Source organism: Vigna unguiculata, chromosome 4 (assembly GCF_037176805.1).
Source record: "Vigna unguiculata cultivar grain cowpea cultivar isolate G323 ecotype 2 chromosome 4, ASM3717680v1, whole genome shotgun sequence".
NCBI lineage: Eukaryota > Viridiplantae > Streptophyta > Magnoliopsida > Fabales > Fabaceae > Vigna > Vigna unguiculata.
In genome coordinates this window covers 15,129,334-15,156,596 of record NC_140795.1, presented here as the reverse complement: position 1 = coordinate 15,156,596, position 27,263 = coordinate 15,129,334, and the positions used below count along the sequence as shown (strand labels likewise).

Sequence of the window (27,263 nt, the reverse complement as noted above, 5' to 3'; positions counted from 1 at the left end):
TCCCTTGCCCGTGAAGTAGGTGTCAAGACGCTAACGTGTAAAACCGACTCCAAGCTTACTGTAGGGCACCTAAATGACGAGTTTTAGATCAAAGACCCCATCCTTCTACAATATTACCATCTGGTCTGTGCAGTCATTCAATCCGCCTTTGAACGAGTTACACCATGATAGGTGATGATCTTTACAAATGCGGGTACAACCAACCCCTCCTTAAATGCGTCATGGCAGAGCAAGCACACTATATTCTTAAAGAACTACACGAAGGCATTTGTGGCTACCATTCCGGCGCACGTACCATGGCTACCAGAATTCTTAGAGGCGGGTACTTCTGGCCGACTATAGAAGCAGACTGCCAGGATTATGTCCGAAAATGCAAACCATGCCAGAAACATGGCAACCTTATCCACCAGAAACAAGAACAACTGCACCACATACTATCCCCATAGCCATTCGCTAAGTGGGGAATGGATATCCTCGACCCTTTCTCACCCGGCAAAGGGCAGGTGAAATTCCTAATTGTAGCCGTCGACTACTTCACCAAATGGATAGCAGCCAAGCCGCAAACCACCATCACGATCCAACAAGTTCAGCAATTTGTTTGGAAAGATATTATATGCAGATATGGCGTCCCACATACTATCATCCCAGACAATGGTTGACAATTTATAGATAAGGAGCTAGCCAAGTTCTACACTGGCCTGGGTGTTACAACCGAAATTGCGATGGGACGACGAACCAAAAAAATAAAATTTGTAAAAACAGAGTTTGGAGTTGCCACCATAGTTATTATAGGAAACTGTGGAAAACCATAAAAAAAATAAGGTCTGCGAAAAACCAGATTTTGGGTCCGGGAGTCGGTTACGCGTGGGGAAGGTATTAACACTCCACAACGTCCGTCCTAAGACGGTACCTTTAATTAAATGTGCAAAAGTTATGTGGTTTTTTCAAAATATTTAATTTTCCCCAAAAATATTAATAAAAGAATGTACACAAAACAACAAAACTATTTTTTTGATTTTTTGGGCCCGACGAGGATTAATCCTCGCTCCTACGTATCTCCATGTGAATGGAGAATCAGGGTTACGTAGTTCTTTTAAAAAAATCTATTTGGAAAATTATTTGAAAATGATTTAATTTGTTTTATAATTTTAAAAATCTTTTTATTTAAATTTTAGTATTATTTTAAAATTGGTGTCATGCGACGTGAGCGGCCGGATAGACACTTCAAATAAATTTTTTTCTAATCTTTTATTTTTTTATTTTTTAATCATTTATAAATTTTTAATATTTTTTTAAAGTTATTTTGGAGTAGTTGTGGATGTCATTGCGACGTGAGCAACCAAATAGATATAAAAGAGTAAACAAAGAAAGTTATATTTTATTCTTAGATTGATATATATTTTTTCGAAAAAAAAGGAACGAAAGTCTAAAATAGGTGTCATGCAACGCGAGCGGTCGAACAGACACCAAAAAAATGGGAAAAATAATTTAATGATTTAAAAAGAATAATAAAAAATTGATAAAAATAAATCAAAAGAAAAAAAGAATGAACTAGCAGTTACGTACCTTAAAAAAGGTTCAATATCTCCTTACCTTTTCTCTTTTTCTTATTCTTTGCCTCCTTTTCTAATATTTTTGTTTTTTTAGAGAGATAAAGATGAGAGGTGTCTATGTGGGTGGTAATGAGAGAAAGAGAGAGGGTAGAGAATGTTTTTTTTTCTTTTTTCTCCCTACTTCAATATGTTTTTTTTAAAAGAGAGATTAAAAAGAGGTGTGTATGTAGGAGTGGTGATGGGAAAGAATTAGAGTAGTGTCTTGAATTTTTTTCTGGTCATGACAGAGTGCGTATTTATATTCACAACTTGCAATGTCAATGCAATCTCAGCCTTAATTGTAACGAACAATATAAGGAAGAAATTGATCATGATAGTAGCAAATTATGAGTATCAAATCGCAACAAAATAGAGCACAAAATCAATCATCATCAATAACAAATCAGAGCACAAAATTAATCCCAATTAATAACATTGATTCTTACCATTTGAAGAGATATTGCTTCTAATTATTATTATATAATTAATTTCTCTGTCAGGAACAAAGATAGAAAATATTTGAGTTATTGAGCTCATGAAAATAAATAACAAATTGGGCTCTTCCTCCATTTTTTTCTTCTTTTTTTTCTCTCTTTTTTCTTTTTTTTTCTAAAGTTGATGTTTGAAAATCTGTTTGAAGAAAATTTTGTTTCACATTTTTTTTATTTTCCATTAACTAAAAAAACCTTTTTTTATTATTTTTTTTTTATTTTTTTCGAAAATAAATTTATTCACCCGGACGAAATTGGGTGTTGACACTGGGCATCAAACACATCACAAGTTCTGTAGAACATCCACAAACCAATGGACAAGCAGAGGTGGCAAATAAAGTTATCCTAGTGGAGCTACGCAAGAGATTAGATACCGCCAAAGGCCGATGGCCCGTAGAGTTAGTAGAAGTGCTATGGGCTTACAGGTGCACCCCTTAATCATCAACAAACGAATCCCCATTCAGCCTAGTCTATAGTGCAGACGCCATGATACTGGTTGAGATTGGTGAACCATCCCTGCACCGAGAACTATACGACCCAACTCACAACCACCAAAACATGGCTATACATCTCGACCTCCTACCCGAACTCAGAGAAAAAGCCCAGATACGCAATTTAGCTGCCAAACAAAGAGCTGCCAGAAAGTATAACACAAACTTATGTCCACGATCGTTCGCAATCGGGGACTTAGTATGGAGAATGGCCAACAGTGCAAGAAAGAAGGATGGCAAATTCTCCGCCAACTGGGACGGCCCATACCCCATCGTGAAGACGCAAGAGGAGGAGCTTATCGCCTTGAACATTTATCTGGGGAAGAAATACCTAACACTTGGAATGTATCCCACCTCAAACTTTATTTCAGTTAAATGTATGCTGCAATAAGCCGAACACTTGTAACCCTGGGTGTACTCTTTTTCCTCACCTAGTCTTTTTTCCCTAAGGAGGGTTTTGGCCAGGGAGGTTTTAACGAGGCACCCCATATTCAATAAATAAAACAAAGGGTTCTCAACTATACAACTTTCCTACGTTTTTACTCTCATATTCGTTTAAGTTCCCCACCCTTACCACAAGTAAGCAGCCTAATTCGAACACCCTTAATTTGTGCTTAAATTGTCTTAGTTCCCCACCCTTACCACAAGTAAACGGCCTGGGTCGAACACCCTTAACTTGTGCTTAAATCGTTTAAGTTCCCCACCCTTACCACAAGTAAGCGGCCTGGGTCGAACACCCTTAACTTGTGTTTTAATTCGTTTAAGTTCCCCACCCTTACCACAAGTAAGCGGCCTAGGTCGAACACCCTTAATTTGTGCTTAAATCGTCTTAGTTCCCCACCCTTACCACAAGTAAGCGACCTGGGTCGAACACCCTTAACTTGTGTTTTAATTCGTTTAAGTTCCCCACCCTTACCACAAGTAAGCGGCCTGATTCGAACACCCTTAGCATACAGTCGAACGCGCCATACATACACCACAGATCATCAAAATCCATCATACACCATAACATACAGAACATTAATCGCATTCAACATAGATGCAAAAGTGTATCAATGTAACACAATGTACCAACTATTACAAACATAGGCTCAAATAATATTTTCAAATCAATAAAATTCGAGGTCCTATTCTGCTGCATCAAGGGCCACCTCCTCGGCATCACCCGCTTCCTTCACCTCTTTAGCCGCCTTCTCCTCCGCCTCCTCACCCGTACTGCTTTCATCTTCCTTCACAAGCCTCCCATCAATAACATCCTTGTTAACATCAAACTTTGTGTCCGTAATATCAACCTTCTCATGGAAAAAGGCTGCTTGACGTAGACTTTCTCAAAACCGTTGATGTGTTCTTGTATGATATAGTTCTTCAGGTCGTCAAGCTCACCGATAGCACCGTCATACTTTTCCTTCAGTTCGTCATAGTCCTCCTCCAACTCCTCTATTCTCTTGTTCAATTTCTCCTCAGAATCCAAACACCTAACCCTCCACGTTGCCAACCTCTTTCTCTCTGCCTCCCAACCCTCATTCTCCTTCTTCCACGCAGCCCTTTCCTCCTCAAACTTGTCAACTTTCCCCTGCAGCTCTTCCACCTTCTCCCGACCTCCCTCCTTCACCTCCCGTCGATATAAAGACCCTACACGACGACTCAATATCAGGGCCTTGCTCCCAAATTCCACCATTGTCCTTACGATATGATCCGCCTCCATACCGTCGATTGAGTTTATAATGGTATTCGGGAGGTTGATCGCGATATCCTTTCTCAGATATTTTTGGCAACTCAATTAAGCCAGATTTCGGTCCTTTCTCTCCACTAGCCGACCCTGCCCCAAGCAAGACCGCCCTCACTTTCTTCACATCCTTCCCATTATCGGCGCGAGGCGGCAACTCGGCTTTCCTCTTCGTTCCACCATGTACGTGAACTTCCACCACGGACTCTTGCAAATTGGGAACGTCAACTTTCCCAGCTGCCTTAGCCTTAGCGGCCATCTCCTTCCTCAGCGACTGGAAGAGCGCCAAATTCTTTTTCCCTGATTGCGCTATGTGCCCTACAATAACACAGTAAACCCCGGATTAAAACAACTTAGAATCATTAACACAGTTTAAGTAACAAACAGATACCTTCAATATCTATAATCGGATGCACCGAATTATAAACTCTAACTAAGCCCTTAGTGGGCAACTTATCGAATAACTTCATTAAGATCTTCACCACCTCCTTATCCCCCGCCGACAACTCATCCGTCCCCATATCCTTGTACCGAGAAGGGGTACCCGTCCAGCTAAATGGGAACTTTGTACTCCCATCAGCATTCAAGAAATAAGGCTTGCCCTTTTCCTTCACCACAACTTTGCAGTACCCATCCTTAAAGTGCTTAAAAGACTGGGAAAATGCATCCAGTCTGCTGATACTAGGACTACTTATCAGAGACAACCAAGTAGTCAGCCGACGGGGTCTGGTGTCATAGAAGTACAAGAAAGCGTAAGGAGAAGGCTCCAGGTATAGAGATTGGCACAAGATGCGAAAGGCTTGCAAGTAAGCCCAACTAGTTGGGTGCAACTGTGTAGGTGCCACGTTCAGCGCGCGCAACACATCTATAGCGAAATCATCTAGCGGTAACCGCACATGTACATGTAGAAGAACTTCTCTGTAGCCCCCTCCTGCCCGTGACACACACGATCAATAGCGCTAACCCTCTCCAGGGAAATGATATCCCTGCTTACACCCTTTGAGATGACAGACGTACAGTTCAGCCAGGAGTTCAATAAGAGAGACCACCGGAACAAAGATGATTGATTGCGGACATCGGCAACCGCCCACCCATAACCACCTTTGGCCGGCAAATCACTCTCGGCCAACTCCTCAGGGGGATCTTCGCGGACCTCCCTCACCATTTCCATGGGGATCCCACTTACCATACCTCTAGAACTAGTACCCTCTTCATCAACTTGCCTACCTCTACTACTCTCCGACCCCATACTCTCACTACTAGATGTGGACAACGATATACTATCACTACTAGACATACATTTTTTTCATGTTTACGGAAAGATGTCGACTGAAATTAGGAACTAGTCGAACAGTAAAATGCTCACAAGACCTCTGAATACAAAACTCTCGCAAATGAACCAAGTAACCCTTCACTCGTTTTGAAATCCATATTTATAGCCCAGAATCCCAAAAGGCGAAAACCCCTTCCCGCCAAAACAACAACTCATACCAATCGACACCATCATTACAAGAGACGTGACTATTAAAAATGACGACGCCAGAACTTCCTGATTTGACCCTTGACACCCCTTCACCTACCTTCAAACGATTACCACTTTTTAGCCTTAACATTTTTCATCACACTTAAAGGCTGGGGGACTGATGTATCACACCTAGCCGGTTCCGCTAGCATATCAACACATATCACCCTTGACCGACACCTATGTCGGTCAAGGCTGGGGGACTGGTAGTCGGTTTAGGCTGACAACCTTAGTATACTCAGTAAAATCGAAGCCCCCTGTGTTCAATAGGTCCTAAGGGCCTGGGTTAGGGCCCAGGCCCACTTATAGCCCAAACTAGAGCCCAAGCCAAGGCCCGACCCATGGGATAACCAGACATAATTAATGCTCTATAAATACACGTGGACCCAATAATTAAAGGTACGAATTCATTAATCACTGATTTGACCTTTTGAGAGTTTTGACTCACTTGAGCTTCAGAGCCCCTTTTGTAGGTAACCCCTCCTGGGTCCAAACCGACATGTACCAACCGGGAAGAAGCCAACTGAGGAGATAACGGACTACACGGGTAAGGTGACGCTTGTGCCTAACTTATCTTGTTTGTTCTCTGCTGGAACAAAGACTAAAATATAATTTATCATAATCTAACAAAAAATTTAGAGATAACAAAAAATTATGATAATCAAGTCCACTTAAAAATTGTCTGTAAAAAAATAAAATAATACATTACTTCCGATTCTATATTCATAAAAAATAATATACAAAATGTCATGAGATAAAAAATAGTGCTTAATATTAAACAAGTATTTCACTACCAAGAGAGACAAGAGAAAATTATCTTCTTTTTTTTCTTTAAAAATAGAAGAAAAGATATAAAAAATGAGGGCAAAAATAATGAATTTCTGTTTAACTTATTTTTTTTTCGATAACAAAAGAAATTAGGTGAGGGTTGTAACATCCCATTTAATTTAATATGCGAAATTAAAAGAAGCGTCACATAAAGATAACATACTAGCGTAGTCCTGGAGTTTCAAACTCAACTCCTTACAACCTAAGGCACACCACGATGCCCAAAAGAAAACTGGATAAAAAGTTTACAAAATGTATATAAATCCAAGGATAAACAAGTACATGGGCCACAACCCTAAAGAAAAGCCCATAAAGAAAATTTAAGCCCGGTCCACGCGGACTATGCAGCGGAACCATCACCTCCCTGTTGCCCACGGGTGTTCCTCACATCTGCTCACACCAACAAGTTGATGATCATCGCAAAGGAGATTACGACACAACAGGACACAACAAACAAGCAGGGTAAGCTAGAGCACAAAAGATTTTATCCACGCAATCAAATATATCTTTCACATTTCCATATACACATATCAACCAAGCATGTTATGACTTCACAGGCATTACACTAAGACACGACTCGACTCATTCGGATACATATAACCTGGTCAGATTCAGCGGATGCTTGCACTTGTGGTGGATACCTCTACTTACCCCCGAGCTGCTCACCCCTAAGCATTGTGTTATAAGTGTTACAATGAATCAATTTCCCTCACCTCAAGGTTAGCCCTTAGTGAATTTCAGGCCTCCTACGACTCTCACCATAGGAGTCAATCCGCTCTAGGTGAGACTAGCTGACTCCTTAGAGTGTCAGGATGCAACCTTACCTTGAATCCTTACCAAGTTATACAGATGGGGCACCACCATAGACACCCACTAACAGGTGTCATGGAATTACGTCCCGACCACTAAAGCACGACCCTAAAAACCCCACCTAGGGATCTCAAGGAATTACGCACTAACCACAAACTAAATCATCATCAAATATGTAATTATTCAACACATATACGTAAATATCCCATGTCAACCTTAGTAATTCCATCCTCCGTTGCATCCCATGTCAATCTCTTACATTCACCAATCTCAAACCATGAAAGTAGAAGTGTGTTTCATACCGACACCTTGCCATATTCATTAAACAACCTTCACTCATGTCTCATGCCAAATCCATACCAACACGTCATTTTAATTCCATGAATCATCTCATACCCAAAGCATAATCATATCATGTTAAAACTCATGAATCACAATTCATCATCCACCTTATTCATGCAAAGCCACTCAATTCATACTTAGAAAGGCATAAACAATTCATACATGTATTCAACATCCAAGAACAAAGAAATCCATCAACATACATACTCCTCACTCAGCCCTTCGCTCAAGCAGAAGAGCCTCGCTCAGGCGAGAAGTCTCTCTTGCTTAGACGAGCACCCTCCGCCTAGGCGAGGGCTCGAGTCAGGAAGTGTGGCATTATCGCGCCCGCTCGCTTAGGCGAGACCACCTTACCTCAACGAGATGGGTTCTCGCTCAAAACTGGCGCTCGTCGCCTGGGTGACCATTCGCCCAAGTAGCTTGGGCGAGTTACTGCTAATCTCGCCTGGGCGAGATGTACTCGCTTGGGCGAGACAACCAGAACCCATCACTGTTCACGTAGGCAGATACATCCAAACAGACCAAAACATGTTTTTAACAGCTCTAACACAGTTCATAATGGCAACCCAACATTCAACTCACGAAACAAGACCAAGCATACAAGAACACGAAATAAAACAGTAAGCCCTAACTTCCCCGTACCTGGAAAATGTTAGCTAAGGCTTTGATACTCGAACAGTGAAGGACAATAGCTTAAGGAACCACTTCACGAACTAAAAAATAGTGGGACAAGTTCAAAACGAGTTCATTAGAAAGCTCTAACTGAGAACATAAGGAAGAGGCGAAAAGAACAGAGAGCTTGAGTTGGGAGAGACTTACGCGGAATGGAAGAATGAGGCTGAGCTTGCTAGGCTGTGACGGTTCCAAACTCAAGCAAAGGATGACGGCAGCTGCTCTAAGGGATGTGAGGAATCTGTTTTTACGAAAAGTGAGCACAAGTTAGGGTTTGGGGTACATTAGGTCAGAAATTGGATTGGGCCAACCCCCTTTAGGCCCAAAAGATTGGGCAACCTTTAAAATAAGATGGGCAAAAAATAATTGGGCCTTGTATTCCTCATATCCTCCTCCATCTCCCAAGTAGAGTCACCCGTCGTCCGATCCCAGATGACTTTGACAAGACTGACCGTCTTCCCTCAGCGTTCCTCAACTTTGCTGTCCTCTAACGCGATGGGTGGTACTTCCACAGTAAGATCCTCTCTGATCTGTATATCCTCAGCTTCTAACACATGAGCCGGATCGAACACATACTTCCTCAGCTGCGAGACGTGGAACACCGGATGAAGATTTTCCAACTGAGGGGGTAAAGCTATCTCGTAAGCCACCGGTCCAATCCTCCTCGTGACCTGATAGGGACCAAGGAACTTAGGAGAGAGCTTCTTTGGGTGGAGAGCCCTTCCCACACCAGTGGTTTGGGTCACCCTCAAGAACACATGATCGCCAGCTGCGAACTCCAAGGGCCTCCTCCTACTGTCTGCATAGGCCTTCTGCCTGCTCTGAGAAGCCTGCATTCTATTCTTCACCATCCTCACTTTCTCATTGGTCTGTTCTAATAATTCTGGTCTAACCAACACCACTTCTCCATCCTGGTACCAACAGAGAGGAGTCCTACACCTCCTGCCATAAAGAGCCTCGTATGGCGCCATGCCAATGCTCGCATGAAAACTATTGTAGTAGGTGAACTCTATCAAAGGCAATACCTCATCCCAAGCACCCAGGTGGTCTAGTATGCATGTTCTCAACAAATCCTTTAATGACTGAATTGTCCTCTCAAACTGGCCATCGGTCTGAGGGTGATAAGCTGAACTCATGGTGAGCTTGCTACCAATAGCACTCTGTAGCGTCTGCCAAAACCGAGATGTGAACCGCGGGTCTCTGTCGGAAACTATGCTCGAAGGCCCCCCATGAAGCCTTACTATCTCCTTAATGTACAATTGGGCACTCTTGGTTAGTCGATCCACTATAACCCAGATTGTATCATGCCCCCTAAGAGTCCGTGGAAGATGGGTCACAAAGTCCATGGAGATGCTGTCCCATTTCCATACTGGTATCTCCAAGGGCTGTAGATTCCCACAGAGTCTCTGATGCTCCACCTTCGCCTTCTGGCATGTTAAACATGCTGATACAAACTGAGCCACATCTTTCTTCATCCCTTGCCACCAGAAGGTTTCCTTGAGATCCTGGTACATCTTAGTCATGCCAGGGTGCAGACTAAGGCAACTCTTATGTCCTTCCTCCGGAATTAACTTCTTTACCTCAGCATCATTAGGTACACAAATCCTACCCTGGAATCTCAAGATATCATCATTACCCAAAGCGAAATCTCTAGTCTCATCTCACCCAAGTTGTTCTTTGACTCTATTCAGACTGGCATCCAACAACTGTCTCTCTCTAACCGAGGTCAAGAAGTCACTAGATATAGTCAGGGTACTACACCTAATGAACTCAAACCTCAAATCCACCTGCAGCCTCATGTCTTTGAAATTCTCTAGTAGTTCCACCTCCTTAATCATAAGGTGTGCACTATGCACTATCTTCCTACTCAAGACATCCGCCATTACATTCGCCTTCCCGGCATGATATAGCAGTTCAAAATCATAGTCCTTCAAGAACTCCATCCATCTCCTTTGTCTCATGTTCAGCTCTTTCTGATCAAACATATACTTGAGACTCTTATGATCGCTGAACACACGAAACTAGGCACCATAGAGGTAATGCCTCCAGATCTTCAAAGCAAACACTATGGCTGCCAACTCCAAGTTATGAGTGGGGTAGTTTCTCTCATGTACTTTAAGTTGCCTCGAAGCATAGGCCACTGCCTTCTTTTCTTGCATCAAAACATAGCCAAGCCCAAGATGAGATGCCTCACAGTAGACCACAAATGGTTTCCCAACATCCAAAATTACCAATATGGGAGCACTAGTCAACCTCCATTTAAGCTCTTGAAAACTCTCCTCACACTTGTCCGTCCATGTGAAGGGTTGGTCCTTCCTAGTAAGCAGTGTCAGAGGCGCCACTATCTTGGAGAATCCCTCTATAAATCTCCTATAGTAGCCCGCTAACCCTACAAAGCTCCTGATCTCTATGGCTGACTTAGGACTTTCCCACTTAACCACTGCCTCAACCTTCGCTGGATCCACTGAAATATCCTGCGCCGATATCACGTGCCCCAAAAACTGAACTTCATCCATCCAGAACTCACACTTGGATAACTTGGCATAAAGTTGCTTTTCCCTCAAGACACCGAGGACCAACCTCAAGTGTTCTGCGTGTTCCTCTCGAGTCCTGGAGTAGATAAGTATGTCGTCTATGAAGACCACGACAAACTTATCTAAGAACGGTCTGAAAATCCTGTTCATGTAGTCCATGAACATTGCTGGAGCGTTAGTCACACCGAACGACATAACCACGTACTCATAATGTCCATACCGTGACCGGAAGGCAGTCTTCTGTACATCCTCTGCCTTTACCAAGATTTGGTGGTATCCTGACCGTAGATATATTTTTGAGAACACCGACGACCCATGCAGTTGATCCATCAAGTCATCAATTCTTGGAAGCGGGTATTTATTCTTGATCGTCATTTTGTTCAACTGCCTGTAGTCCACACACAGACGTGAACTCCCATCCTTGTTCTTCACCAACACTACTGGTGCTCCCCAAGGCAAAGTGCTGGGTCAGATAAACTGCTTCTCCATTAGCTCTTCTATCTGTTTCTTAAGTTCAACCAACTCTGCCGGAGCCATGCGGTATGGAGCCATCGATACCGAGCCGGTTCCTGGTACTAGATCGATAGAGAACTCTACCTCTCTGCGGGGAGGCAACCCTGGCACCTCGTTAGGAAATACATCCTCAAACTCATGCACGACTAGTATAACTGACGTCCTCTCCTCCTTCTCCATCCCCAGATGTGTGAAGATTATGTAACACTGCGCGCCATCATGGAGTTCCTTCATAACACCCTGAGAAGATACCAACCCAGGCTCCTCTAAGTCGGGAAACAACAGTTTATTCTCTCGGCAGTCGATAAGAATGCGATTGGCAAAAAGCCAATCCATCCCTAAAATCACTTCCAAGTCTTGTAGTGGCAGGCAGATTAGGTTCACCTTGTACTTGCGTCCTTCCACCTCGACCGGACACCTAGCACATAAGGACGACGTCCTGACCAAACCCGACGCCAGAGTAGACACCGCAAGCTCGCATTGCAGCTCGCACACCAGCAGACCCAAATGTTTCACACAATCATCTGACACAAAGGAGCGTGTCGCTCCAAAATCTTACAATACACAGCAAGACATACCAACTATCATGCAACTACCCATAACCAGGTTACTTGAACCAGTCGCCTCTGCTCTTGTCATGGCATACACTATGCATGTCGCCTAAGGCCTGTTGCCTCTGTCTCTCCCCTGGTGCTGGTGAGGAGTCTGAATTGGAGGGCGTGTTGCTGCCCTAGCAAGGTTGGGACAGTCCTTCCCAAAGTGGCCCTCCTTGCCACAGTTGTTGCATCTGCGGTAACCCCCATGCGTGGGCAAGCACTCCTCAGGTGAGGACCTCCACATATGTAACACTGCACTCGACCCTGCTGAGGGGAGAAACTCCTAGACCCCTGAGGTTGATGGTGAGGTCTGTCATATGGTCTCCTTCGCTCCTTATGTTTGGGCTTGGACCTAGATGGTCCGCCAATCCTCTGAGGCTATTGTGGCTACTGTGGGCGCTGGCCTTCCACCTCACGTTTCATCTTCTCCATCACTCTAGCCTTCTCCACCAGAGCGGCAAAGTCTTTGATGGACAAAGGAGCCACCATCAAACAGATATCACCACGGAGACCATTCTCAAACTTGCGGCACCTCAATTCCTCGTTGAGCGGTAGAGTGTAGAAGCGGATGAGGTGCTTGAATCTCTCAGCATACTCTGCCACGGTCTTCCCTCCCTGGGTCAAGTGGAGGAATTCCACCTCCTTGGCGTATTGGATGCTGTCTGGGAAATACTCAGAGAAGAATCTCTCTCTGAAAGCCTCCTATGTCACCGACTTATCCCTCTCCTCAAGGATGGATTTGGTGCTGATCCACCAATGCTCCGCCTCCCCCGTGAGCATATACACAGAGAACGCTAACATGTTCTCTGCGGGGCACATCTTTACATCATAGATGTGCTCTAGGTCCTTCAGCCATTGGTCTGCGGCGTCAAGACTAGTCTTGTCGTCAAACTTCACCGAGTGATGCTTCAGGAAATCTTCTAAGCTCCACTCCCTAACTGCAGATTGTGGTTCAGGATCGAAGGCAGGTACAACTGTCCTGGTCTCTTCCAGCTGCCGGAGAGCCTCCATGTGTTGCCTATGGGCCTCCTCCGCAGCTACCCAAGCAGCCTCTATCTACTGCATCACCACCTGCTGCTGCTCAAGCGACGCTGCCTATCGCTGCATTGATGCCTCGTGCTGCTGCATCACAGCTGTACTCTGCTGTATCATAGCAACTACCATGGCTTCTATAGCTCTTGGGATGTCCGGGGCATCGCCCTAGGAGGATTGTTCCTACGATGAGGTGTCATAGCTCACTGGAACATAGAAAATCACTTGGTTAGGCTTGATGAGATAGGAATGTAACTAGGACACTTAGAAAGACACAGAGAAATAAGCAGACATCCAAGTCCACAGACCTAAGGAATGACCGCTCTGATACCATAAATGTAACACCCCATTTAATTTAATATACGAAATTAAAGGAAACGTCATATAAAGATAACATACTAGCGCAGTCTTGGAGTTTCAAACTCAACTCCTTACAACCCAAGGTACACCACGATGTCCAAAAGAAAATTGGATAAAAAGTCTACAAAATGTATATAAATCCAAGGACAAACAAGTACATGGGCCATAGCCCTAAAGAAAAGCCCATAAAAAAAATTTAAGCCTAGTCCACGCAGACTATGCAGCGGAACCATCACCTCCTTGTTGCCCACGGGTGTTCCTCGCATCTGCTCACACCAACAAGTTGATGATCATCGCAAATGAGAGTACCACACAACAAGACACACAACAAACAAGAAGGGTAAGCTAGAGCACAAAAGATTTTATCCACGCAATCAAATATATCTTTCACATTTCCATATACACATATCAACCAAGCATGTTATGACTTCACAAGCATTACACTAAGACACAACTCGACTCATCCGGATACATATAACCTGGTCGGATTCAGCGGATGCTTGCACTTGTGGTGGATACCTCTGCTTACCCTCAAGCTGCTCACCCCCGAGCTGCTCACCCCTGAGCTATGTGTTATAAGTGTTACAATGAATCAATTTCCCTCACCACAAGGTTAGCCCTTAGTGAATTTCAGGCCTCTTGCTACTCTCACCACAGGAGTCAATCCGCTCTAGGTGAGACTAACTGACTCCTTAGAGTGTCAAGATGCAATCTTACCTTGAATCCTTACCAAGTTATACAGATGGGGCACCACCATAGACACCCACTAACAGGGCCATGGAATTACGTCCCGACCACTGAAGCACGACCTTGAAAACCCCACCTAGGGATCTCAAGGAATTACGCACTGACCACAGACCAAATCATCATCAAACAAGTAATTATTCAACACACATACGTAAATATCCCATGCCAACCTTGGCAATTCCATCCTCCGTTGTATCCCATGTCAATATCTTTCATTCACCAATCTCAAACCATGAAAGTAGGAGTGTGTTTCATACCGACACCATGCCATATTCATTAAACAACCTTCACTCATGTCTCATGCCAAATCCATACCAACACATCATTTTAATTCCATGAATCATCTCATACCAAAAGCATAATCATATCATGTTAAAACCCATGAATCACAATTCATCATCCACCTTATTCATGCAAAGCCACTCAATTCATACTTAGAAAGGCATAAACAATTCATACATGTATTCAACATCCAAGAACAAAGAAATCCATCAACATACATACTCCTCAGTCAGCCCTTCGCTCAGGTAGAAGAGCCTCGCTCAGGCGAGAAGTCTCTCTCGCTCAGGCGAGGGCTCGAGTCAGGAACAGTGGCACTATTGCGCTCGCTCGCTTAGGCGAGACCACCTTGCCTCAGCGAGATGGGTTCTCGCTCAAAACTGGCGCTCGTCGCCTGGGTGACCGTTCGCTCAAGCAGCTTGGGCGAGTTACTGCTAATCTCGCCTAAGCGAGATGTACTCGCTTGGGCGAGGCAACCAGAACCCGTCATTGTTCACGCAGGCAGATACATCCAAATAGACCAAAACATGTTTTTAACAGCTCCTACACAGTTTATAATGGCAACCCAACATTCAACTCACAAAAGAAGACCAAGCATACAAGAACACGAAATAAAACAGTAAGCCCGAACTTCCCCGTACCTGGAAAACGTTAGCTAAGGCTTTGATACTCGACAGTAGCTTAAGGAACCGCTTCGCGAATTGAAAAACAGTGGGACAAGTTCAAAACGAGCTCATTAGAAAGCTCTAACTGAGAACATAAGGAAGAGGCGAAAAGAATAGAGAGCTTGAGTTGGGAGAGACTTACGCGGAATGGAAGAATGAGGCTGAGCTTGCTAGGTTATAACGGTTCCAAACCCTAGCAGAGGATGATGACAGCTGCTCTAAGGGATGTGAGGAATCTGTTTTTACGAAAAGTGAGCACAAGTTAGGGTTTGGGGTACCTTAGGTTAGAAATTGGATTGGGTCAACCCCTTTAGGCCCAAAAGATTGGGCAGCCTTTAAAATAAGATGGACAGAAACAATTGGGCCTTACAAGGGTGAGAGATGAGTACAACATATGAAAAACTCAAAAGACAATGAGAAAAAAAAATGAAAATGATCTTTATAATTATTTTTTTTATTATACTTGATTTTATATTTTACTATTTATTAACATTAAATATTTTACTTTATAAAAGAAATAAAAAATACCTAATTTAGTTTTCATTAATTTTTCAATATAATATTATCTAATTAAAAAAGATTCATATAATTTAAAAAATTAAAAACATACATAACTTTAAAAAAAGTAAACACATATAATTTAAAAATATTGAAAAAATAAATAAAAAATTAGAAAAGTTTGGGGGCTGTGGCCCCACTTGCTCCTTAAGAGCTCTGCCACTGAAATATACTACTCTATTTAAATTTAAAGAATTTCATTAAAATTTATCACAATAACAAAATGAAAATAATTTTTATTTCACCCAATAATTTATTAAAGACAATAAATATATTTTCTTAAATCACAATAGGTTTATATAATAAAGAATATATACCAAGAAATATCTTATGATACCCTTGAAAATAATTATTTTAAGCATTTCCTACGAAAGATTAACCCTTGGCTCATCATAATATCTCAAATATAAATCTTGACAATATAGGTCGAAGTTAGTTTAAAATGTATTAATCTCTAGACTTTAAGATGTGTTCTAATTCACTTTTTAAATCTCAAAATGTGTTTTTGACAATATGATAAACCTCCCTCCAACATTTGGATACTTGATATCTTAAATTCGTGACTTGTACTATTAATGAAGTTAAAAATATATAGTTCTTTTGTTAATACATACTTTCAGCATGATCCACAAATCATCCCAAATTTGTTACCTTACATTTCATACATATATATCATCTAAATCATACTTAGTCACAACATCAATCAATTCTCATAAAATATTATTTTCAAGCATTTAAAAGAAACATAAATAATTACACTACAATATAATCATCATTTGATTACAATAAATTAAAATTGTGAATATCTAAACTATTTAAATAAAATAAATCAAAATTATTTAACTCAATCTCTACACCATATACCATGCCTCTTACTTCATTATATTGTATCAAATTTTAAAAACAACTCATAAAATCATAAATCATTCCACAATAATAATTAAAAATAACAAACCATACAAGTTATACCTATCCATTCAAGCTTAAATGCAACTCATAAGAATGCTAAGATGATAAGCTACAACTCTTACAAAGACTTAAACTTCTAACAAAAGCATTTACTTAACTTAAAAGTTCAAAAATCATAACAACTCCAACTAAAATTGAAAAACTTGATATTTTCTCACTAAAACAAACATAAATGAAGTTCTAGACTTCCTTTATAATTTATTTCAAAACTATTATAAAGACAACATCTGAGAGCACAATATTTATGAAGACTACTTGACCTAGTTATTGACCTAGTTATAGAAGTCTTGATCTACTTAGTACTTACATATTTGCTAATTAAATTTAAGATAATACTTTCACTACCTACTTTTGGGTTTGAATATGCTAAGTGAGGATGAGAGTAATGTTGAGTCTCTTAATAAAATTTCCTGGATGAAATTTCCATCCGTTGAGTAAAATATGCATAGTTTTCCATTTTTCAGAATTTCCAAAACCATTTTCAAAGTGCAACCAATTATTTCTTTTAACCAAACACATATGTAATAAGTTCTAAATGCTTACCTTCAGCTACCAACAAACACTATTTCTATTTTCACATCAACACAACTAATTTTGACAATACAAAAACAAATTGTTCAATTCACTACACCATTTTTCATTTTGGACCCAACTCATGGACCAAAATATTTATCAAGAAATATCTTATGATACCCTTGAAAAGAATTATTTTAAGCATTTTCTACGAAAGATTAACCCTTGACTCATCATAATATCTCAAATATTAATATTGACAACATAGGTGTGAGTTTAAAATGTATTAATCTCTAGACTTTAAGATGTGTTCTAATTCACTTTTTAAATCTCAAAATGTGTTTTTGAAAATATGATAAACATCCCTCTAACTTTTCGATACTTGATATCTTAAAATTCGTGACTTGTACTATTAATGAAATTAAAAACATATAGTTCTTTTGTTAATACATACTTTCAGCATGATCCACAAATCATCCCAAATTTGTGACCTTACATTTCATACATGTATATCATCTAAATCATACTTAGTCACAACATCATTCAATTCTCATAAAATATTATTTTCAAGCATTTAAAAGAGACATAAATAATTTTATTACAATATAATCATCATTTGATTACAATAAATTAAAATTATGAATATCTAAACTATTTAAATAAAATAAATCAAAATTATTTAACTTGATCTCTACATCATATACCATGCCTCTTACTTCATTATATTGCATCAAATTTCAAAAAACAACTCATAAAATCATAAATCATTCCACAATAATAATTAAAGATAACAAACCATACGAAGTTATATCCATCCAATCAAGCTCAAATGCATCTCATAAGAAAGCTAAGATGATAAGCTACAACTCTTATAAAGACTGAAACTTCTAACAAAAGCATGGACCAATGGTTTAAAAATCATGGCCTAAAATAAGTATAAGCAATAATTTTTAATTGTTGCCAATATAATAATTTTTTTCCTTTAAACCAAAATATAAAACAAAGCCATTGTTTATATATCTTAAGCAACCAGTGATAAAACATTGATACTTAAGGCCACATTTATTAAAATGTGAGTATTTTAAACAACATTTTTTAAAATGTGGATATTTTAAATAATGATTTAAAAAATGTGGATACTTGTTTCACTCAAATAATTAAACTAGACAGTCCCTTAAAAATGAAACTCAAGAACCCGAAACTTAAAAATGTTGATTAACTGTGAAAATGAAGAAGGATTTGGTAAGCCCCTTTCAGACCCACACTTCACCCTCGCTTAAACTCTATCCCGCTCATGCTCCTTCCCTCTCACACTTTGTTCGAGTTCATAAGCATCTTCTTCCCGTACTACACTCGCACCCTTCAATATATTTCTCTTCACCGTCTCATTCTACAAAGCAGAAGTGAAAGGATTTGATTTAGCGAGATTGAAGGTGAAGGCGGTGGGACATCACAATAAGGTATTTTATAAAACTAATATTTAGGATTTTCATGATGAAAATGGGATAGGAATCAATTTTAGGATTTGTGGTTGACAATCGAAAAGGGATTTTCGTTATGTCAATTTTAGGAACTATTTTTTGGAATTCTTCATTAATATGTTAACATGGAAGCCCATGAGATCTTTGCGTTTTTCAACATTGGGGTTGCCCTCATAACCTTCTACACTAAATATTCGAGGGTAGACTGAAATTTAAAGTTTATAATCCAATCTTAACTATCCATATTCAATTATTCTCTAAACAATCATAAAATAGTCCTTACATGTACTTGATCATATTGTACAACATCAATTATATAAAATACGACTTCCAACTTTATATTAACATAACCAAAGTTAACCATACCAAACCTGATCATACAATACTAAATAATTGTTTTTTCAAGATGAACGTATCACACCCAAATTTAATTGTTGTAATACAATATAAGGTTCATTAAAATCTAATACTACTATCAAGTCATAACTCTCACCTTCCACAACAACAACTTTCAATATACAAGTGTAATTTTTCAATCAATTCAACATAAATACAAGAAAAATCAATTTAATGTATGTCATTGATAGATCCCATAGTCGCATAGAACTCTAGTAAAAATAAATAAAAAGCTCTCTTTAATGAAGTATAGAGGAAACTTGAGTCAATCCTAGGAACTCTAATTTTGGTAGCTAGCTTATGAGAGCTTAACCATGATGAATGTCACAAAATTTGGGGATATACAATGTAGAACTATAAACAAATATGGATACAACAACTATTAGTCTAAAGAAGGAAATGGATATGATGCATGAGATTAAAAATAACATATAAAGTATATACAATGCTATTGTACATAATGTATGACAATATGAATGAGAAAAATATGCAAATCAAGTATGAAACTAATATAGAGTGATTAGGAATGAGTAATGCATGTATAAAATGTAATGAATGATGTATGTAAACATGTTTTGAGTGTTATAATTTGAAAAAGTTGCGTGGAAATGTGAGACATTAAACTTCTCAAAATTCACAAAATTGTATGAAAAACCAAAATCTGGACAACTTTGGTATATTTTCTATTTTTGATAACAATTAGTCCATATGAGTAAAATATGCAGAATTGAGTTTTATTCAAAGGAATGGATTAGAACAAGTTTAAATCACTAAAACATTGTATGATATAAATGCAAAATTGGAAAAGAACTCAAAAATCACGAATTCACAATTGAAACCAGAATTAGATAGCATATTCGTGACAACAAGTGTTGATAGCAAAATACACTATATAAGATGTGATGGAGAATGTGTTTATATGATATTCTGTAGGTGGAATTATGGCATCAACATGGAAATAAGTTGGAAACAGTACCAATTGAACATTAAAACTGAAAATTGATAAAGAGAATTAGTGCATAATCAAATTCTGAAAATTAGCAAACAAGAAAACCTAACTTAATACAAGGACTGGAAAATTGAGTAGTAACACTGGAATTGAGTTTGGAGGCATGAATATAATGTGAAAACAATAACAAATCAGTAATCTAAAAAGAATTTAAGCAGTAGAAACTAAAAATCAACATAGAAACCAATGTGAAACTGATACGCGAGAAATAATGAGAATAACTGCCAAAATGAAAAATTGAGAAATCTGACTTGGATCTAGAATGTAACAATTGAAGCAAGTTTATTATCATGATAATAAGTGAAGTAAAGGATGTTTAATGAAAAACATATTAAGAAAAAAAAATTCATAGAATATGTATTGAAATCAAGAAGAATAGTAAAATGAGTAATCTGAAATAAAAAAAGTAGGAAGCACAAACTTGGCCTTTCTTTCCTCACTCTTAATTGCTAGGAACTCCAATCATGAGTTCTTAGAATGAGGAAGTTAGAAAGACTAATAGAACACAAATTCAATCAGAAAACTATGCTTGTAATATGCAAGAATGAAAAATAGAGTTCTCGTGATTGTCCATATGGATCACTTGAAAATTGTCCTTTCTGACCTTCGTCATGGGATGATTGATATTAATTGTATTTTTTTCTACTTAAGAGTATATTGGTGTAAGGATCATCCGACAATGTTTCACATATCTTCCAAGTTTAATCTCAACTAGAGGATAAACTTTCAATAATCATTCACCAACTTAAACATTTAGATCAGATTCATTTATAAAAGTTGATGATAATAGTTTCCTTTATCTAAAAATTTAACTATTCTAACAAAACTTCAATAGTCCTTGATTAACATTGAAAACTCAAACCTACCCATAGAAAAATCTTATTATCAAGTTGATGATACTATTATGGTCCTAGACTACTAGAGAATCATCCTTGTCCTCAAACTACACAAGTAAGTACATATACTAGGGAAATTAACCCAATTCTTACAAATCACATGTTCTTATAATCCACTTCTTTTTATCCACATATCATTGTCCATCCAATTAGATTTTTTTTTAAGTTATTTGTCATTCGCCATTTTTTTCTTGGTTTAAAAAGAGGTGGATGGTAAAATCTTTAGGGTTAATCTCGTTTTATCCACTTCTACTCGTAGAAAAATTAATTGGGTTCTTATAAATCACAAGTCCATTTTCACATTTTTTGTGTCAAATTTACATTCAACAAAAATCTCTATTTGAGTAGTCTAAACTGAGTGCAACGTCTTTCTAAATTACAATCTTATGTTAATTATACCTTTATGACATTTCAAATGATCTAATCCCATTTAGATAGTCTAACCCCAATGTAGCCTCTTCAAAAGAGTTTTAATAATAACAAAAAGAAGAAGGAGGTAGTCTTATATATGTTATATTCATATGAACCTTTCAATGCATGTTTTATGCTAACTTTAGTTCATCAAATGCAACCCATTTATTCTTTATATGCAGTTCATATGTCCTTCAAGCTCATTAGATAATCTTAATTTGTATGTCAAATCATCTTAATTATGAGTTCACAAAATCATTTGTACAAGGCTTGAAAAAAAGTTCATCAAACAAAGTTCACCATAATGTCTCATGTTTAATAAGAATATTCTTAAAAATAAGAAATGTGTAATCAAAGCTATAAACACAAAATTTTTGAAAGATTAAGCAAAAACATCTATAAAACATTCGTACACATTGTAATTAGAAATTGGAAAGAGTTTTTATATAGAAAGTACATATCCTTACAAATTTCTTATTACCTAGAAGGAATAGAAGGAATCATGATACACTCTAAACTGCATTTAAATCTTATTATGGATATATGTTATATGTTTTTTATTTGTTTCCTTTCAAAATGAAGTCAATCTCAAACTATCAAAACCTTCTATATTAGGCTTATCGTCAACACAAATAAAGACATTCAATGTAAAATTAAAGTAGCTAACAAAGATTTTCAAAGAAATCAAATCATAACAATATATTAAGGTAACAATCATAGTCAAAGACTTATAATAAGGCATCAAAATGAAGTAGAAGAACACAAGATATTACATACAAGTGCTATATAACCTTATGTGTTCATTAGATTCCATATGTTCTTTGTGGGTGAGCGAAACCTTCGTGATTCTTCACTACATGAAGCTACCCAATGAGCTTAAATTGTTCTCTCTTTGAGAGTTCTTTCCTTTTCTATTTTAAGATCTTAGTCTCAATGAGAGATTAAGACATAATAAATAGGACTCATGAAAGTTAGGAGTTATTTGTACATCATAATAAAATTGTGTTATGGTTTTTTTGAGTTGTTTGTTTGCTTGACACAGTCTAGTCTAGTTGTAGCACGCCAATTTAGGATTTCACGGGAAGATGTAAATCATGTATATTTAGCATAAAACAATTATTTCTAAAATTGTACTTAGGCAAAAGCTTATCATTTAATTTTTAAATTTCGTAATTCAAAAAATCAATGCAGCCCTTGCACGTCCCATCAAGGCCACCACAAGGAGCCCTTGCACTGAACATTATCAAGCAGGTTCGTGAACAATTTCCATTGCACCACAAAAAAATCGTGAAAAGGACAACCATAGCCATAGAAACTATTGGCAGTACCACGCCCACCTTGCATCATGCCTTCAATCTTTAGCTTGAGAGGACATCCTCGTGACCATGAAGAACCCCATCTTGGATAGCACTTCCACTCACCAAAGTGCGACATATACAGGATGCGACACCGCCAGTCATAACCACCACTATCAGCACGTTAACAAGAGAGAAAGAGCTATAGGAAACTGATGTAAATCCTTAGCCTCATGTAGGGGTAAACCTATATGCATGCATGGGAGAAACCTTAAGAACTTTAAACATACAACTGTGAAAGGGGTTTCACAACATACTCAAATAACTTGAACGAGAGTAAAATTCCCAGAACCAATACAAAATTCCAAAATAAAAGAACCCTTTAGAAAGGACGTAGAGCAAAAAAGAAAATGTGGTATACCAATAATAACATTAGGTTCATAAATCAGAAGATTAACAGAGGCATAAACAACTCCCGACATCATACATTAACACATACAAACACTCTAAATTCTCATTCCGTAACACATAAAAGTTTCAAGCATTAACCAAGAAACGTATAAGGAGAGAAAAGAGACAAGGTCAAGCTTCATTAATACGTAAATAGACATAAAGGTTCAACTTCCCCTATCTCATGTAGAAGTTCCTCCAAGTTATGTTTCTCTCGCCTAAGAATGCTACAGAGCCACCTCCTCTTGCACTCTTGTTTTACGTTTTCACTCCTCTACTAAATTCCTATTGCCTTTCCCTCTTATCCCCCACTCTCCCTTACCAAACCCTAGAATCAAAACCACTTATTTTCTTTTCTTTTGTGCTTACTAGCATTTGAAAAATAAAAATTGATCTTTGTTTTGAGTGATAGCAATGACATAAGCAAAATATATAATGGAGCAAAAAAACAGAAATAGAAAGTAAGAGAAAGAAACGGGACATTAAAGCAAAAAAAGAGAGAGAAAAATACAAAAATTAGCCACATGATTTCTCATAATAATATGCGCATAATAAATTTATAATCACATGTATTCCATATTAAATATAATATTAATAATTAAATTAAATAAATCCAAAATCTTAATGAAGCCATTAATATTTTTCATGTGTTTCTCTTTATTCTAATTTTTTCATGGATCTTATACTAGTTATCTACAAAAGACAACTAATGTCTCTATTTAACCCCTTTTTTTTTAGAGAAAATTGTTCCAAAATAATGGTTTTCTTTAATAATATAATTGATTTATAAAAAGCAAATAATTTTTTAAATCATCTTCTAAAAGAATGTTATCAACAAAAAGTGATGGCTTTTGTTAGAATAAAAGTCTGGTATCCTATGATTTTAATTCAGTGCATAAAACAACCTAGTATAAACATGATTATGTTTCGTCTAAAAGATGACGCCCTAACTCTACAATAGATGTTGTAAGATGGAATTGTTTCTTCTAACAAATGATATAACACTAGGAAATCTTGTTTTACCTTTGACATAGCACAACATGTGTCTGAAAGATAAACACATAGAAGTAGCTAACCTTGTATTATACAGAAACATATAAACACTTATTCTGTATTGTAGGGAGTGCTTATTCCTCCCATCTACAAATAAATCTGTTAAGAAAAGGAAAAGTCACATCTAAAGGTCGCTAGGATAAAAATTTAAAACTATTTTTCTTCAACAATTTCCTAAATCATGCATTGTCAATTCTTAAAGAACTATTTACTTTGCACAATGCTACACTTAAACTAATTCATGGAAAGATACAATGGCCAAGAAGAGATAAGTACATACACTTATTGGGATGTTACTAAAGAAGAAAATAACAATTATTATTGCATAGAGTGTGTAACATCCCGTCAGGATATTACTGATTTTTAATAAAATAAGGAAATAAATTAAAATACGCTACATTTAATAATACCTAATTTTCCCAAAACGCAGAAAAATTTAAACTTTATTAAATAATTAAACAGTATTCAAATCGATAAATCACCAAAACAAAATGTTATAATAACACCCATAAGGGTTCACAACTTATTTCAAAACCAAAGAAAATTAAAACATAAGGTTTCTCGAGCTATCCCCTCTCCGTAGCTAAGCTTCACCAGAACCACCTGCATCAACATCATCTGCTCACGTGTACCACGCACACGATCATCGCCAAACACAAACAGATAGGGTGAGCTTAATAGATAAAGCACATGAAATTATATACACATATATAACATATCCATATACCACACAATCATTCAAAAGAGCTTCCAATCTTTAAGTTCTACCACCTGGCCATAACCAGGTCATTCGTGTTCTACATCTTCTAGTGATTACTTCAAGATGACTTGCTGCCATACCTATCGGCCACAAATGATAGAGCACGTGCGGGAACCTTTGCTACGGATCATACACCGTAGCGCCAGGTGGAGTTCCCAAATGCGAACATAGTTCGCAACGTCCTAAGACTACCAAACTCGTTAGTCAACCATTGAGGAGGGCAATCTATCTGGACCCATCCGTATTGGCCACAACCAGCACACTCACACTGGCAACACTCGCCAACCCGAGCCACAACTCAAGGGTTCCTCGTGTTCATCCGCCATCCTGAGCCACAACTCAAGGGATGCTATTCCGAGCCACAAATCAAGGAACACCAGTAATCCTACCTTTAAAGCATCACTACGGAGTCAACAACTCAAGGCTGCAACAACAAAATCGCCTGGCGGGGGACACGTGCCACCAGGCGCTGCTAGCTCCCAGACCGCCTAGCGGGTGTCGCGTACCGCCAGGCGCCCAATGCCTCAGAAACAACATTCACAACAATCACCGCCTGGCGGGACAGTCCACACCGCCAAGCGCCAACACTCTAGTAGCCCACTGTTTCTACTTCTATCGCCTGGCAGAACCTCCCTTCCCGCCAGGCGTCACTCGCACTAGGTTCCTTTGTATCCTCGCTATCGCCTGGCGGTTGGTATATTACCGCCAGGAGCCATGACAATGTTTGCGCAAAACTGGTTTCTCTTCTAGCCCAGACACAATTTCTCTCCAATTACTCATCTGGTCTTTTCCCCAGGATCATATAACTTAGTTGGATACTAACGATAGCGAGGTTTAATTACCATCCTCTAGTTGATAACATTCCATATCCTCCTATTACTTCACATTTTCAAACCTAAGTTTCCACATTTCCACCCTATCATTATCCTTTTAGCCCTTGGTCTTAAGCTAATGCCATCCTATTACTCCTGTTATGGAATACTATTCATTGGCCAGCACCAGAAATCTTGATACCACATTGCTTATCATATACCCCATTGGAAGAAATGCCTAATTCTAATCCATACTATCAAACCAAATTTTCATCCATTCAACTCTCCCTATACATATGTTAGAGCCCTGCTCCTCGTCTCACTCTTCCTTTGCAATTTTGGGTTTTGTTATTGTATTATCAATTTCACACCTACCATTACTAGTCTACACTCTATTAATTCTGGACCATTCCAACACATCTCCTAGTCCATATAATTTTGTAACACAAGTTTTACCGTATAGGGAGCCCCAATCAATTTCTCTACTCCACACTTATATCCCATATGAGCTGAAATTCTATCCACCAACCAAAATGCACCAAGAACTCCAACACCTGCATCCTGATAGGGCGCCTGGCGGCAAACTGAGAACCGTCAGGCTGTTCCTGCATTTTTCCAGGAACACCTATTTCTCCAAGCTCTGCGAACCCTAAGACATGCGTGCAACCATGATTTCAGCCCATTTCTCACCCCCATATCTTAAAATTCTCAACCCAATTGCATTCTTTCAATTATTCCCTACAATTATTTTCTTTGAAAATTATAGTCCTAAGGTGTTCAGACACAAACATCCCCCAAACTTTACAACATAACACTGTTTCATTCGATTTAACCATCCATCACATGGAATTCAAAGACAATTCCACATCAAATCTTCCCCCACGAGAAACCCAAGTTTTTCCTTTATCAAAACCACCCTAGAACCCCGACATCATCAAATCCAAACCAAAAAGGGTCAACGTCGCCTAGTGATTCGATAGTCACCGCTAGGCCCTTCATAAAAACCTAGAAAATTGGGTACAGGCCATGTGTCGCCTGGCGGCTAGGGATGCGCCGCCAGACGGTCCCTTCGCAGGAACCCAAAACCAGCATACAAATAACGTATCTTCAAATCAAACATATACATTCTATAATCATACAATTACGCATAAAAACTCAGACAGAACGTGGTTCAGCTCCCCTAACCTGGATCCTTTTACTTAAAAGTGAATTACTTGAGTGCTTGCAATGATCACCAATGACCTCCCTTTTTGGCTTCCTCTCAATTCAGTCTCAATTCTACACTAAACCTCACCACTCTCCAACTTTCGTGCTTTGTTTCTGGGTATAATTTAAGCCTTGCAAAACCTTTCCTAATACCTCACTTTTGTCTTTTAAATGGTGCCTTAAAGCTAGATTAATGATCAAAAACGAAAATGCCACTTAATTGATTGTTAATGGCCATTCATTGTCCCATTATG

The 27,263-nt window shown here is 38.6% G+C and overlaps 2 protein-coding genes across 2 annotated transcripts; both read right to left on the bottom strand.

The window, feature by feature from the left end:
- Nucleotides 1-11,476: 11,476 nt before the first annotated feature.
- On the bottom strand, nucleotides 11,477-11,857 carry LOC146886844 (uncharacterized). Its single transcript, XM_085671899.1, has one exon. It carries the CDS (start codon nucleotides 11,855-11,857, stop codon nucleotides 11,477-11,479), a length of 381 nt encoding a protein of 126 aa, XP_085528025.1.
- A 647-nt stretch (nucleotides 11,858-12,504) lies between these two features.
- On the bottom strand, nucleotides 12,505-13,128 carry LOC146886843 (uncharacterized). The gene is made up of 2 exons (XM_085671898.1): nucleotides 12,833-13,128; nucleotides 12,505-12,775 (listed from the first exon to the last, which is right to left on the bottom strand). Exons 1-2 carry the CDS (start codon nucleotides 13,126-13,128, stop codon nucleotides 12,505-12,507), a joined length of 567 nt encoding a protein of 188 aa, XP_085528024.1.
- Between the last annotated feature and the right edge of the window lie 14,135 nt (nucleotides 13,129-27,263).